This window comes from Pan paniscus, chromosome 2 (genome assembly GCF_029289425.2).
Source record: "Pan paniscus chromosome 2, NHGRI_mPanPan1-v2.0_pri, whole genome shotgun sequence".
Taxonomy (NCBI): domain Eukaryota; kingdom Metazoa; phylum Chordata; class Mammalia; order Primates; family Hominidae; genus Pan; species Pan paniscus.
The window spans coordinates 31,578,924-31,596,523 of record NC_085926.1 but is presented as its reverse complement, the minus strand read 5'-3'; the positions used below and the strand labels follow the sequence as shown (position 1 = coordinate 31,596,523).

Sequence of the window (17,600 nt, the reverse complement as noted above, 5' to 3'; positions counted from 1 at the left end):
TCTATTCATTATTGTGTACACAACACTAAATATACATCTCTCTGCGTCTCAAATTACTACTTGGTAAAGTGACAACATCCATTCAGAAATCTAAGTAAAAGCATTTCATAAATTTTAAAGTGCTATATAACAGTAAGATAGTGATTCTTAACTATTCTGGGAAGATGGAGATTAATTCAGACTCCACTGAGAATCTGATAATAAACTCTATAGAAACACCACCTCTGAAAGTTATATATTGCTATCTATATAGTATCAGTGTACAGATGTTACAAATAAAATAACTACCCACAGACTTCCAATGGGTCATGAACCTTGCAATGAGAATCTCTGATAAAATCACAGATTTCCCATAATTGTGAGTCAGATTACTTTGGTTGTCATTGCAACAACCAAAATGATCAAAAACTGTCATCTCTTGGAAGACTGCCAATCACACGTCCACATATTCTTTAGAAGAAGGAAAATATATATTTTTCATACCTGCAGCTGCCATGTGTTCACTTGTTCTGATTGGCTGGAATCCCACAAAAGGTATCTGCATTGATAATATTAAACCCACAATGTAGAAAGTGCTATATGCTATAAAGACAAAATAGGAAACAAGGATAATTTACTACTACCATTAAGTACCTAAAACATAAATGTATATGTAAATCCTGTTTTTAGCAAAGTATTAACTGAATTTAAGAACAGAATCTTGAAATGACTTTTATTAGATGTACATTTGTTAACCGTATGTTACAGATTCTGAATATTCTATCCATTTTTAAAAAATACTAAGTACTATATTTTGCAGATCATTACAACAGTTTGTGAGACTTGTGTTGCATTCCTTTCCCAGAAATGGAATCAAGTTTGTTTTGATCTACCATTAGTAATCATTCATATGACTCAAGAAGCTAAGTAATATATACATAAAATTAAGTAAATACCAGTCCTATTGGCATTAATCCAAAATACACATGACTTAATACTCATCACCACTGCCAGCATGTGTGAATACCTGCTACTGTCTCAAAAGCTCTGAAGTAGTTCATACCTTTTTATTATCCCATAATACCTTTGTATAGTACTATGAGTTAAATAAATTCATATTTCCACCAAGTTTTCTGTAATTAAAGAACTAAGTACACAGAAGTCAAGCCATTATACACACCAGCTACTGAATTTAGCATCTAATAAAAGAAACTCACTTCTTTTCACACTAAGTATGTTATAGTGTTCTCGTCAATCTAAATTAAGTTTGTCAATCTAAATGGACAAGGAAACTGGGGAGGGATTTACAATTTGTGTCAAATACTTGCTTTATATTCACAGACCACTGTTACGCAATTGATTAGAGAGAAAGTATTTGAAGTCACTGAAACTAAAAATTCAGTAGAAATAAAGCCCATCTGAAATAAGTTAACGTAAAAACTACCCCATTTATACAGATTATACATCATTTAATAGTTTTTGGCAAATAAACTACTCTATCAAAAACAAAGATTGGGGTATATTTAGGAATACACGTATTTGTGTATCCTATATACTGTGTAGCATAGTGTACTACACACTTTCCTCCTCACCCAACTTAGATGAGAAAGAATATTGATTTGCTTTTAAAAGAAACCCATCTAGAGAAGGAAGTTAGGGGCTACTGGTTCAAATATTAAGTTGCCTCACAATCTATATGATAACAGATGACCACAGTGTTAGGAAGACAGTAAGAAGCTCATAAATTTAATAGGAAGGACCAAAGTAAGTAAAGTTTCCATTGACCTCAAGCTAATGGAGGACCAGATGTCTAGAAGACAACAGACATAATCCATCAGATAACATTCTTTCCAAACACATTAATGTTGGAATGGAATCACCCTCTATGACGTACCCAAACCCAAATGTAATCAAAGTTAAACAAAAATTTCCCCGTCACATGACCCGAAATGTCTACAAATTATTTTTTTAAACAAATCAGCCTGTTGAAGCCCTGATAAAGGAGAGTCACAGAGGCAGGAAAGAGAGAGAGAGAAAAAAAAAAAGAACCATGCATACTAAAGTATAAAGAAAATTAAAAACTGAGAACAAGATCACTATGTAATCTTACAACTACTTAACAGCAAAAGCTTCAGTTTCCTCACTATAGAATGTGGGTTGGACAAGATTTGTAGATCCCTCCCAACAATTATAAACTAAGATTCTATGATCAACAGGCCTTTCAGATATCCAGAGCTGAGAAGTCAAATCCTAGACAAACACTGAACACACAAAGGCACAACTAGAAACTGACTAGGCCTGAGAAAACCTTATGTCATTTATGTTTTTATTATAGCTAAGTCCACTTATGTTGAAACACCACAATCACTTCTGAAGCTGGATTTCTTTCTTCTAAGTACAAATAAACACTGAATGCTGTAACACTATCACAGAATTTAGATTTAATATAAGAAATGATACAAACTGAATGAAAAAGCCTTCTTAAAAAAATTGAGGTGAAAGTCACATGACATAACCATTTAAAAGAGAACAAATTCAGGGATATTGAGTACACGCATAAGGTTGTGCAACCACTACCCCTCTATAGTCCTAAAGAATTTTCATTACCCCAAAACAAAACCCTACACTCACTAAGCTCTTACTACTCCACATTCTGTCCTATTTCCAGCCCATGGTAACCACAAATCTGCATCTGTCTGTATGGATAATTGGTTCAATTGCAAAGGTAATAGGTGTTGTTTTTGTCTTAAAGTAAAAAGTGAAAAAGTTTCCACCCTATTTATTTCCCTCTAAGTCACATTCTCCAGAAATAATCACTAGCAGGTATATGGGTACACAAATACATATTCATAGTCATATTCATACTTTCTCTTCAAATGGAGCCACACTTTGCTTGACAATGTAAAAATTTTAGCAATCATGTTTGGTAACTATAGATGAAGTTTCCTCTTAGACATTTGCTCAAATTCATTTCCAGGTGTATTTGAAAAGAGGAGACCTGATAATACTCTCAATTCAGCACTTCCCTGCAACTTCTCAGAGATATTTACTATCATTAGTAAAGTAGAAAACATTTTATACAGAAGCAGATGCACTAGAGTTTAAGTTAATAATAAGAGTGATGGAGAGTTCAAGAAAAAGAAAATAGCAGGAAATGAAAAAGCCCAGGTGGGACTTTAATTTGTATTATTTGGTAAACATAGGTTAATGCTAAAGATAAACTAATAGAAACAGACAAGTTTTCAACAGTATTTTACCTTGAAACTTCCTCTATCCTAATTAGTCTCATTCATACCCACTTACCAGCACCAATGGTACAAATCTGATAAACGTGGTATCTACAACAATCCAAACATAAGCATTTACTTTTAAGAGAACTGGACCCAAGTCCCTATTTTTCACATTTTTTGGATCACTGATCCTGAGATGTTTACATATTGGAGGTATGTGTTTTACATCATAACACTCTTCAGTGCACGGATAGACACAATTTGAATATCCCGTATCTAAAATGCTTGGGACTAGAAGTTTTTTGGATTTTTGGAATATTTGCATTATACTTAACAGTTGAGCATACCCAAACTGGTAACGCAAAACCGGAAACGCTCCAGTGAATATTTCCTTTGAGAATCATATTGGTGCTCAGAAAGTTTTGGATTTTCAAATTAGGAGTACTCAACTTGTACTTCCATTAAATAAAGTTGAAGATTGCTTGCCAGATAATATGTCAAATACAACAAATACCTTGCTTAATACTGACTGCTCTGCTTGAATTTGTAAAATTACACATATATTGCTATACCTCAATTTAAATCTCATTTACAAATCTACATTTTAAGACATAGAAAATAAGAAACTAGATACATCTGAGTAAAAGAAATGGTGAAGTAACTCAATTCTTAAAAATAAACACAATCTAGGCCAGGCATGATGGCTCACACCTGTAATCCTAGCACTTTAGGAGGCTGAAGCGGGTGGATCACTTGAGGTTGGGAATTCGAGACCAGCCTGACCAACATGGAGAAACCCCGTCTCTACTGAAAATACAAAAATTAGCTGGGTGTGGTGGCGCGTGCCTGTAATCCCAGCTACTTGGGAGGCTGAGGCAGGAGAATCGTTTGAACTGGGGAGGCGGAGGTTGCAGTGAGCTGAAATCGCACTGCACTCCAGCCTGAGCAACAAAAGCGAAACTCCATCTCAAAATAAATAAATAAACACAATCTCCACTGCAAAATGAAAACATACGCTTTTTGCCAGACTTTGTACTACAGCATCTAATATATGTTTAGAAATTACCTCTTCAATTTATGCATTTAAACATTAACTTGAGTATGGTCAATATATTCTAAAAACAGAAAATCCCATTAAGATCAATCCTACCCTCTAAGAGTCAGATAAATTGGTAAAAATCAGAGATGTAAACAAATAACCATAATATTAGGAAGAAAGGTCATGTGACATTTGGTGGGGGAAAGGCTCTATAAAACTTAAGATCTCTTCTTTTCTTGACATGGACATCGAAGAGGTAATTAATGTCTGGTACTGCTCTCTAGTGTTTTCAGAAGACCTCAACAAGACAAACCCATAGCCATCATTCTCTACCAATTCTCCTTCCAATGAACTCTTTAAGAACCCTGACTAAACTACTATACCCATCTATTACAATTTTCTATCCATCCATGTAAACCTACTTTTCTTACCCTTTAAGTTAGAAGAATAAAGCATTCCATCAAAGTGGTGAGCTCTAAGGAAATACATGATACCAACAGTGTTGTAAATCATTTATTACATCATGAAAATGTTACCACACTGCCATCCTGTGGATGCACAGTTACTGGCATTCATTACTGGAGATCATAATTCCAATGTGTGAGAAAAATTCCACAAAAAATTACCATTAGAAAGATATGTATATACATATACACACACATATATTATTATTCTGTTTATTCTTAACCAAAGAAAATCTCTCATCTGGGACAGATAAGTAATAATCTCAACAGAACCTAAAGATGTCTACATTCTTGGAAGTATTTTATATCCAAGGGTGGGACGAGACAGATATAGAGAAGAAATATACCATAGTCCTTGACTTAATGTGCTCAAGTGAATTATTCCAGAAAAGAAAAGGCACTGAAAAGTCTGACTCAAATTCAAATGAAATTTTAAGTATTGAAGAAGTTTGCTGTTCCCCAAAGCAATCTTTAAGTACCTTCTCTCTGATAAGGCATTGCAGCTTACATTGACAGTGCTCTTTACACTTTTAAGTTATCATTATACTTATTTTTATGTAAATAAAGTTAGAAAAGGTTATGCAAATACTACATTCCCATTAACTTTAACCCATGTTAAATCACATTAGCATTTTTGAATTGCTTTGCTCTCTCTCAACCAAAATAGTATTAGCCAAAACACACACAATGGGTAGATACTTTAAAATCCAACCAATTTTGCTTTATTATAAACAAATATGATTAAAGGCTTATGAAGGCTTTGAATACTAAAGATATTTTATTTCTTTGTAATCACTTTTGGTTACTGTGAACCCTGGTAGATATGCAGGGTAAAGAATAGTAAGAAACATGGATTAAAGAATAAAACAACAAAAAAACACAAAACACTGATTCTTCTTGACCTGCAGAGAAATATATGATTAACTTAACAGGCATACATAATGATAAAAATCATTTCTCTTTTCCAAGGACAATGCTCATTATAAACTATGTTGAGAATGAATCACTGAAACTTATATTTTACAAACTCCAGACTTGTAAAAGCAGCAAGAAATTACTTACTTGTTCAAAACACTTCAGTAGAGATACTTAATCACGACATTTTTAAAACAGCAAGTGTGGCCGGCTGTGGTGGTTCACGCCTGTAATCCCAGAACTTTGGGAGTTAAAGACCAGCCTGCCCAACACGGTGAAACCCCATCTCCACTAAAAATACAAAAATTAGCCAGGTGTGGTGGCACATGCCTGTAGTCCCAGCCACTCAGGAGGCTGAGGCAGGAGAATTGCTTGAACCCAGGAGGCAGAGGTTGCAGTGAACCGAGATGGCACCACTGCACTCCAGCCTGAGTGACAGAGTGAGATTCTGTCTCAAAACAAAACAAAACAAAAAAACAAAAAAACAAACTCAGCAAGTGTATCTTGTACTGATAACTAAAATGAAAAAACAAATCTAAACAAAGTACATCTTGGTTTAAGTTCTACCCCGTGGGAACAATTCATTTAATTCTGGCAATGTTTAATGAAATAATATTAAAATATAGTGAAATTACAAAGGTACTGTATGTGTGGTGTGTTTGGAGACTATGAAAAACTCATGGAATATATAATTTTTATGTAACTTAAGAGGTGTTAGGTAATGATCCTCAGTAGCTTCTAGAGCTAAGTAGTGACTATACCTAACATATCAAGAAGCGGTAAAAGACGAATACCAGCAAATTTAATTCACTCATAAAGAAGAGAGTAAAACAAACACAAAATAAAAAAAGATTTAAACTACAGGAAATCACAAATCCTGTTACCACAAGTCATGTTACCACTAAAAACGTTTTGGTTCTTCTTAACACATCCTTTTCTTTCTTTTCTTGAGACAGAGTCTTTTTCTGTCGCCAGGCTGGAGTGCAGTGGCATGATCTCGGCTCACTGCGACCTCCGCCTCCCAGGTTCAAGCAACTCTCCTGCCTCGGCCTCCTGAGTAGCTGGGACTACAGGTGCGTGCCACCAAGCCCAGCTAATTTTTGTATTTTTAGTAGAGATGGGGTTTCACCATGTTGGCCAGGATAGTCTCGATCTCTTGACCTCGTGATCCACCCAACTCAGCCTCCCAAAGTGCTGGGATTACAGGCGTGAGCCACTGCACCTGGCCAACACATCCTTTTCTTTATTATCGACTACTACTGTAGTAGGCTCCTAAATTCATTTAACTGATACCATGAAGAATCCATAACTACTTCTATGCAGGAGTTAATTCTTCTGGACTATGAAACACACATTTCTCAATGAGAAGAATAGACCTTTAAAGGAAATCTCACTCAGGTCTATTCTTCTAGATAATGGTTGGCCTGTAGAACATGAAGACTGTTGCTATTCACTGAAAGCCTTTTTGATCAGGCCAATGATAACTGCTACAACACAGGTGAGATCCTTGCTCTAAATATCCTGAGTTTTAATATAAGGAGATACTGGAGGACTAATCCTTGTGAACTACACAATGAGTCATATTAGCAGCATAGGTGGTGCAAGCAATACCATCTTCCCTTTGTGTTTGAACTTTCAGTTTCCCCCAACCCCAATAACCTCTAAAATATCCACTGGCAAAGCTGCAAAGAAGATCCATAAATATTGTAAACTGATCTAAGGAAAATCCCATCTCTTTCCCCCAATAACTAGCTTCAGTGCCTGTTACAACACTCATCTTGAAAACTCACTTTATGTAATCAACACTGAAACTTCTAATTTTAAATGAAAACCTATGGAAAAAATGGGGGCGGAGGAGTGTAGTTATTGTAGTCCCCTGTTTGCCTGTCTGCTCTTGGCTCACTTACCTTGAAGGTACAATAAACAGTAAAGGCAAAACAATTAATGCAAACAATAATATTCCATCTGTAGAAGATGGAATCTTGTCTTGATAAAACTTTATCTGCCACAAACATAAAACTGTACAGCCTCTTATTGTTTTCAATACCTTAGGATCAAAACCATCAAAACTACTTGTTTAATTACATATTGAATACCACTGTAAATACTGGGGTGTAATCCCAAATATTTTGTGGCAACAAAATGTAGCTATATTAAATAAAATGCTGCTGGGCACAGTGATTCACGCCTGTAATCCCAACACTTTGGAAGGCGGAGGTGGGAGGACCACTTGAGCCCAGGAGTTCAAGACCACCCTGGGCAACTTAATGAGATCCCCCTACCATTTCTACAAACAACAACAACAACCCCCAAAAAACAACAAAAAACAGGAAATCAACATTTTATTTGCTATAAACCCTGTAGTATTTGACTTTTTCAACTATATACATTTATTCAATTATATAACACTTGGATCAGTCTGTTCTCACACTGCTGATAAAGACATACCTGAGACTAGGCAATTTATAAAGAAAAAGAGGTTTAATGCTCACAGTTCCATGTGGCTGAGGAGGCCTCACAATCAAGGTGGCATGCAAGAGAGAAATGAAAACCAAGCGAAAGGAGTTTCCCCTTACAAAACCATCAGATCTTGTGAGAGTTATTATGCACCACCAGGAGAACAGTATGGGGAAAACCACTCCCATGCATCATTTCCCACCGGGTCTCTCCCACAACATGTGGAAATTATGAGAACTACAATTCAAGATGAGATTTGGGTGGGGACACAGCCAAACCATACATTCTGCCCCGGCACCTCCCAAATCTCATGTCCTCACATTTCAAAACCAATCATGCCTTCCCAATAGTCTCCCAATAGTCCCAAGTCTTAACTCATTCCAGCATTAACACAAAAACCCACAGTCCAAAGTCTCATCCAAGACAAGGCAAGTCCCTTCTGCCTATGAGCCTGTAAAATCAAAAGCAAGTTAGTTACTTCCTAGATACAATGGGGGTACAGGCACTTGATAAATACACCCAGCCCAAATGGGAGAAATGGGCCAAAATAAAGGCGCTGAAGGTCCCAGGCAAGTCCAAAATCCAGCAGGGCAGTCAAATCTTAAAGCTCCAAAATGATCTCCCTTGACTCCATGTCTCACATCCAGGTCACGCTGATACAAGAGGTGGGTTTCCATGGTCTTGGGCAGCTCTGCCCCTGTGGCTTTACAGGGTACGGCCTCCCTCCTGGTTGCTTTCATGGGCTAGCATTCAGTGTCTGCAGCTTTTCTAGGCGCATGGTGCAAGCTGTCAGTGAATCTACCATTCTGAGGTCTGGAAGACGGTAGCTCTCTTCTCACAGCTCCACTTGGCAGTGCCCCAGTGGGGACTTTGTCTGGGGGCTTCAAGCCCACATTTCCCTTCCACACTGCCCTAGCAAAGGTTCTCTTTGAGGGCCCCACCTCTCCAGCAAACTTCTGCCTGGACATCCAGGCATTTCCATACGTTCTTTGAAATCTAGGTGGAGGCTCCCAAACCTCAATTCTTGACTTCTGTGCACCTGCAAGCTCAACACCATGTGGAGGCTGCTGAGACTTAGGGGTTGCAACCTCTGAAGCCATTGTCTGAACTGTACCTTAACCCCTTTTAGCCATGGCTAGAGCAGGTGGGACACAGGGCACCAAGTCCCTAGGCAAAACTCAGCAGGGAGGGTCCTGGACCTGGCCCATGAAACCATGTTTTCCTTTAGGCCTCTGGACCTATGATGGGAGGGGCTGCCGCAAAGGTCTCTGACATGCCCTGGAGACATTTCCTCCACTGTCTTGGCATTAACAGTTGGCTCTTTGTTACTTACACATATGTCTGCAGCCTGCTTCAATTTCTCCTCAGAGAATGGGTTTTGCTTTTCTATTGCATTGTCAGGCTGCAAACTTCCCAAACTTCTATGCTCTGTTTCCCTTTTAAAAACGGAATGCTTTTTAACAGTACCCAAGTCACCTTTTGAATGCTTTGCTGCTTAAAAATTTCTTCCACCAGATAGCCTAAATCATCTACCTCGATTTCAAAGTTCCACAAATCTCTAGGGCAGGGGCAAAATGCCACCCATCTCTTTGTTAAAACATACCAAGAGTCACCTTTACTCCATTTCCCAAAAAGTTCCTCATCTCCATTTGAGACCATCTCAGCCTAGATTTCATTGTCCATATCATTATGAGCATTTTGGTCAAAGCCACTCAAAAAGTCTCTAGGAAGTTCCAAACTTTCCCACATTTTCCTGCCTTCTCCTGAGCCCTTTAACTGTTCCAATATCTATCTGTCTGTTACCCAGTTCCAAAGGTGCTTCCACATTTTCGGGTATCTTTTCAGCAGCCTTCCACTCTACCAGTACCAATTTACTGTATTAGTCTGTTCTCATGCTGCTGATAAAGACATACCTGAAACTGGGTAATTTATAAAGAAAAAGAGGTTTAATGGATTCACAGTTCCACGTGGCTGGGAGGCCTCACAATCTTGGCAGAAGGTGAAAGGCACATCTTACATGGCAGCAGGCAAGAGAGAAATGAAAACCAAGAGAAAAGGATTTCCCCTTATAAAACCATCAGATCTTGTGAGACTTACTCACCACCATGAGAACAGTATGAGATAAACCACCCCCATGATTCAATTATCTCCCACTGGGTTCCTCCCACAACACATGGGAATTATGGGAGCTACAATTCAAGATGAAATTTGGGTGGGGACACAGCCAAACCATATCAACATTTATTATCAAATTTTAAAATTATAAAAAAAACACCTATTACAGGTTATATTTTAATTGCTATTTTGTACTTTATAACACACAAGTGTTATTTCTCCATTATGTTTCTCACAACCAAAAATAGCTGAGTGAAAGTTTATTTTCACTTAAAAAAAAAAAAGAAGGAACACTCCTTAGATTCACACTGGGGTTTTATCCTTTCAGTCTTAATACAGTAATCACCTCTCTTAGCCTCTTGAACTCTTTTGTCTATCTGGCTATTCCTTCATAACTTTAACATCAACAACAAAAGCAAACACTTAAATAGTATTTTTTTGTGTTCATCTATTATTAAGCACCTTTCATATATTAACCTGTAACTCATTAATCCTTAACAATCTGTAAGGTAACTATTATTATCTTTATTTGACCCATGAGGACATTAAGGCCTAAGGACATCAAAGGACATTAATTTGTCCAAAGTTACACGGTAGTAAGGGAGCAAGAATTGAACCCTGGTAGATTGGCTCTGGAGTATGTACTCTTACCCTCAATGTCATGGCACCTTTTATTTATGGTTACATTACCACAAATTCTAAGTCTGCTTCTGTACTATTCTTTCTTCTCAAGATCAAGACTTATCTCCAAAACTTTTAAAAGAACATGGTTAAAGTCCAAACTGATTTTCACAAATTTTTCCCTATTTCCATTTTGATCATATGCTATTAAATTGATTACACTGTATAATATACACTCCTTACAGGAAGGTTTTTATTCATCTTTGTATCATAATGGCTAGCACAAAACAGTATTTATTTTTTCAACACTTAATAAATGTATGGTGAGTGAAATTTGCTTTAATTTCCTCAGTAGTATGGTAGAATTAGACAAAATAAACTCCAGAGCTTCCAGCCCTTGTATCCGGGAATTTTTCTTTTTTTAATGCTGGATTTTTTACATGCAATCTTTTTAAGTTTGTTTTTTCTAAGTTAAACTAGCATTAGCTGTGTTCTGTTTACAGCTGCCAAGTATAAATGTGACTCCTAATAATTTGGCTTTACTTTTAATGTACTCAATAATTGGATTATCTTTTCTTTATTCACAAAATATATAATGCCCGTAATAATCTGTACAGAACTAAAGTAGGTAGTATGTTCATAAAACTTTAATGATGGTTCCCAGCAAATATCATCCAAAAAAATACATTTTAGATATAATATGAAAAACAACTGTTACTCTCCTTACTCAACTCACTGCAGAAAACATAGACAATGCCATAAACAAGCTGTTCTAGTGACATTTCAAAAGCATTCATCAATATTAGAAATTGATTTCTTTTCTGTGCTTAAATTACTAACCTAATCTAGTTAATGCAGCCCTTGAGGTACAATTCCTATTTCTATAAACTAAAAACCAAGTCTTATTCATTATAAACTTAACACATACTCATTTTATGTATTTGGAAAGCAGAAAATCTGGAAAGCAGAAATAAGTATGAAAAAAAATCACTGGTAATCCTTACTGTCTGCTTTTAATTAACATTTTCCTGTGTCATCAAATACTCAAAAAGATTAAATTTAAAGGCTGCATAATATTCCATATGGCAACACTGCAATTAAAAGATCATTCCCCTATTGGTCATTTAAGTTAGTTCCATATTTTCACAATTACAAGTTATACCACAGTAAATATCCCTAAATTTGACTTCATATCTTTAATAATTTCCTTATGACATGAACACAAAGTATGATAAGCTTTAATCAAATTAGAAAGCTTAAATCACTTCACATCCCATCAGTTTTACTGTGATTTCCTGCAAGCCATTCTTTCTACAAATGCAACATAAGGTTTGGGTGTTCCTTTTAAAACAGTAGAATCCTATGCATAACATAATTTTTAAACATTTACTTCCCAATATAGTGAAATTCACCAAGTCAAAAATATCTCTTAACAGAAAATTAAATTTTTCCTCCCAAAATTTCAAGTAGAGACGGCCTCCCATCTCAGCTTTTCTTACACCTCCCTTGCTCAATTCCCATGCCACTCTTCTACCACTATACATCCACATTACCTCCCATGTGCCTCCTTTTCCACATGTGAATAAACTTTGACAGTTTTCTGTGGTTGTGCTACAATTGATTTTAAGGACACATGAAAAAATCTACTCAAAGAGGACACAACTTTTTCATAATTATTTAAAATAATTCAAGTCATTTAATTCAACACTTAGAACAACACAACTAAACTTTTAGTTAATATAATTATGAGTCTGACATTTATCAATCCTTATTTTTTTTTTACCTAAACATTTCTGCTCAAGGGGAGAGAGAACAAAAGACAAAGGATGTTACGTGCCAAAATCAAAGAACTTTATATACAAACACTTTACAATGCTTCCATAGTTTTTAGGACCATTAAGTTAAGAGAAATTGAACTTAAATCCTGACACACTCTGGATGAAGGAAGAGCAACACTTGCTCTATCATACTACTTTCCATCCATTTAGAAGTAAACCCTATGAAAGCAGACTAGAAATCATCAAAATACTCCTGGATAATTATAAGTAAAAGAAACAAGTTGGGTAGAGTGGAGAATTTGAACATTATGAACATTAGCTTTATACACACATACATCCCTAACCCATTTTATTTTTCTTTCTTCTCAAAATACTCTCAAGAATCAACCAAAGTAGTATGAATTTCACATTTTTCTAGAGTGACCAAAAAAAAAAAAAAAATCCCAGCTACCAAATACAAAGGCCTTTCTCAAATTCTAATCCTTTGAAATCTTGGTGCTAAGGTTAAAGGGGAGCTGGACACTGCTTGAATTTTCAACTTTTATGTAGAATATACTTCCATCTGACCATTTTAACAATATACTTATTTGACTACTTCTGACATCTCCTTTGGCTCTTCTTCCTGAATCATGGCATTTCATAAAGTGTATTTCTCAATCTTCTCTCTCTTGTATTCCTCTGACCATTAAATTTCCAAGATCCCCAATTTTTAAACTTACACAAAACAACAACAACAGCAACAACAAAACACCCTCTTAGTTCCTTCACTGTAACCATTTAACTTAAAAAAAAAAAAGTTTAATCTATTATTTATTATTCTCCTTTCTGGATCCCAACTACTGTTTATAGTGTTTTTGGGGTAGAGAAATACATAGGTTTATGTATTTCAACAGTACGATTATTTGTTTAAACGAGAGGCACACAGATTTGGTGGTTTTTAGCATCATGGGCCATTCATTCAGTCATTCATGCAATCAGAGACAGGTCTCCTTCTGTCACCCAGGCTGGAATGCAGTGGCACGATCATAGCACACTGCAGTCTTGAACTCCTGGACTCAAGTGGAACTCCAGCCTCAGCCTCTCGAGTAGCTGGGATAAGAGGTGTGAGCTACTACAGCTGGCTCATTACAGGCTTTAAAGCCAAAATCTGAGTTCAAGCCTCGGCCCCGTTATTAGCTACATGATCTTTAGCAAATTATTATGTCTCCTCTTGTTTCCTCACCTGTAAAATGAGAATAGTACCTACCCTCACAGTATCAAATGAAAAAGTATGCTGAAATGGCTATAAATGTAATATACTATGCTTTTTTATTTTGTTGAGATACAATTAATATACTATAAAATTTATCTTTTAATAACCTATCACGTAATGGTTTTTGGTGTATTCACAAGGTTGTGTGACCATCACTACTATATAATTCTAAAATATTTCCTCATCCTTGAAAGAGACCCCATATCCATTTAACAGTCACACCTCTCCTCTCCTCTCCACTATTCTCCTCCTCCTAAATCCCCAGGCAACCACTAATCTACTTTCTGTTGCTATGGATTTACCCATTCTGGACATTTCCCACAAACTCTACTTTCTGTTTCTATGGATTTGCCTATTCTGGACATTTCACACTAAAAGAATCATATACTATGTGGCCTTTTATGTCTGGCTTTTTTACATAACGGCATAAAGTTTTCAAGGTTCATGTTGTAGCATGTATCAGTATTTTATTCCTTTTCATGGCTTAATAATACACCATTGTATGAATATACCATATTTTATGGTTTCATAAAGCTGATAGACATTTGGGTTGCCTTCATTTTTGGCCATTATGCACAATAAATGCTGCTATAAACATTCACATAGAAGCTTTTGTATGAATATATGTTTTCGGTTCTCTTGGGTAAATACCTAGGAGTGGAACTGCTTGGTCATATGACGAATCTATGGTTAACTTCTGAGAAATTGCCAAGCTACTATGCTTTTGAAAATGAACTTAATTAAGATTTATCTTTGTGTTATTGTTTTCCAAAAACATTATTATAATAGAATTGTATTATTTTACTAAGACACTGGTTTCAGTTCACAATTGCTCTCTAGTTCCTTCAACCCATAAAAGTTCTAACTCTATCATGGAAAATGAGATCTAAGGTGAAACATCATCTACCGCTAAGCATCACAGTGAAAATATTGTTTTAAAACCTGTAGAGAAAAATGAACATTTTTCTAGAGACAACAGAGACTCAATCTATTAGTACATTATCCAAAAAAGAGCTTTTGAAAGCTTATTAAGCTGCTTACTTTGAGGATGTCAATCTCTTACAGTAAGTTGAATTCGATATAAAAAATGTGAATGATTTTCATGATAAAAATTCCCATTCCCCAAAATTAAGAGGAGGAAAAAGTCTAGACAAATATTAAACCCAGACTAATTTCTACAAAAACGAAAAAAAAACTTGTCAAGGAAAAGTTGATGACAAAGCACTTATCTAAAAATGCCTGACCTTCTTATCAATATAAACAGCAAAATGAACACAAAATTATTTTTACCTTTTCATGCATAATATTGACCAAATAGAAATATCTCTTCAATAAAATGAATACAAAACATCTCTTAGTTGACAGATGTCAAAAATCAAATTACTTACCTATGTAGACTCTTTTGCTGTATCTCTGCATCAGTAACAACACAAATACATGCAGTGGAATAAGATTGATGATAAATACATAACCACCCCAAGCAGAGACCTATAGGAAAAGAAGTGCTAAGTTAAATATATATTTTTACTTTTTAAAATAAGTATATTTAGGAATCTAAACATACAATGAGCAAATATAAACATTAAGATTTTAGCAATTTTGAGAAATGCTTAAATAAGAACTTACTAACCTATGAAGAACATATTCCTCATTTTTATTGATCATTAAAATAACACGATCCCACAAATCCAATATGCTTTTCCCAACACACTGGAGAAATGTTCAAATTAAATTAGATTTAATAGAAAAGCTGAGAGTATTATAATTTGTGAATTGTCAGTAAACAGACTGTCATAGAGACATGGAGTTTTAGGATATAGATCATAAATTTTGAAAATAAAAAAAACGGGTTTTACCTCACCCACTTTTTATGACAAATTTGTTGTAAGAAAGGTCACTGAGAGTAAGAGCAATGAAAGGACTCATTGACAACTAAAAAAAATTCAGATGACATGAATACGCTTTGAGATTCTCAAAACTAAAAGTGCTAGTTGGGCATGAATTTTTTTCTTAAAAATGGATTACAAGGCAAGATCCCATTTTAATCTTTGGCTTATACAATATACACTATTTAGCCAGAATAACTGAGGATGTTCTTGGTCTACATTAATGAATATTCTAAAGAGAATCTCCATTCTCAACCAATAGAATTAATTAATTTTTTGGTACACTAAATAATAGGTAATAAGCTCCTGTCAATATCAAAGTTCTTAGATGTCCTCTAATAATCAGAGCTTGAAAGGCTCATTTGTATCAACAGTCATGTTAGCAGACTATATGCTAGCATATCTATTCCAATAATGCTTCTCTTACCTAAAATATTTCAGAACCCCTTGTGGAGAACTGCCATCAGTTTTCAATACATACATCAGTTTTCTGCCTTGGTCACATGCCATTTTTCACAAAAAACAATGTTATTCTAATGGAGCGCCAGTCCTATCTGAAAGACTTCTGATTACTTTAAAAATGTACGTCTAAATTTGAAAGAGAACAAGTTTGATATTGCTAAGTACAACTACCCAGAATGTGACCCAGGCTCTAACCACTTTAACTCGGATAACTTGGATGCACATATTCCATGACATTTGTTTAAAAAGAAAAAAAAGATTAGCTTAAATTGTCATTAATTTTCAGAACAAGACTACTATACAGGCTATGGTGTAGAAAAAAAGAGAAAGAAGAATAAAAAGTTAATACTGAACCCCAATCTAAGAAACCTGTTTAAAAAAATATGTAGGTGGCCGGGCACATTGGCTCACGCCTGTAATCCCAGCACTTTGGGAGGTCGAGGCAGGCGGATCACCTGAGATCAGGAGTTCGAGACCAGTCTGACCACATGGAGAAATCCTGTCTCTACTAAAAATACAAAAATCAGCCAGGCATGGTGGCACATGCCTGTAATCCCAGCTACTCGGGAGGCTGAGGCAGGAGAATCGCTTGAACCCAGGAGGCAGAGACTGCAGCGAGCTGAGATCATGCCATTGCACTCCAGCCTGGGCAACAAGAGCGAAACTCCATCTCAAAAAAAAAAAAAAAGTAAGTAAATTTACAGATTAACCTAGAGGATATGACCATTATTTCGGTAATGACTCTAGGTATCTACTACATTAAGGTTGAAAATTGAGCATAATATCAATATGCTACCTTATCTACTCTCTTCACTTAAGAACAAAGAAAAGCTGAAACCAATCTGAAAGTGAATCTGATGTTCTGAAAAGTACTTGCTGATCTTATGCATGATCTTTAACTACAGGGATTTATTTCTTCTCGGACCCACATAAATTCATTTTAAGAGTTTTCCTTCATTTACTTTAAGGAGTGAAATGAAAGCAAATGGGCCAGAAGAACAGTCTTTCTACAACTTTTTCTCAATCCGTCTCTCTTTTTAGTTAACTCTTTACTTGGGTTATCTTTTTCACCAAAACTTCCAAGTACTCTTATTTCTCTGTTCTAAGTTCACTTCACTAAACTGTTTAGATAATGACGTTTAAAAACTCAGATTTTAACATTAAGCAGTTATCTAGTCAACTCCAATACGAAAAACTAATTTTTAATACCATATTTAAAATTGAGTGTTAAGTAAAAACTTATTTCATCTAAACATGGTTCCATGCTTGATATATGACAGGCAAAATTTCCTGTTCTTTTTGAGTATGCAATCTAACTTGGAAAATATTTTACTTGTCAGAGCTATTTAAAAAATAAAGCTAGGGGCCAGGTGCCATGGCTCACACCTGTAATCCCAGCACT

At 35.6% G+C, this 17,600-nt stretch overlaps 1 protein-coding gene across 2 annotated transcripts in view; it reads right to left on the bottom strand.

The window, feature by feature from the left end:
* Window positions 1-17,600, bottom strand: part of STT3B (STT3 oligosaccharyltransferase complex catalytic subunit B) — a 108,896-nt gene that overhangs the window by 20,134 nt on the left and 71,162 nt on the right. For both annotated transcript variants that reach the window (XM_063602228.1, XM_014344184.6), the window contains exons 5-6: window positions 15,239-15,338; window positions 484-582 (exon numbers count right to left, since the gene is read on the bottom strand). In XM_063602228.1, the coding sequence (XP_063458298.1) occupies window positions 484-582; window positions 15,239-15,338 (199 nt within the window). The remainder of the gene's footprint in view (window positions 1-483; window positions 583-15,238; window positions 15,339-17,600) is intronic.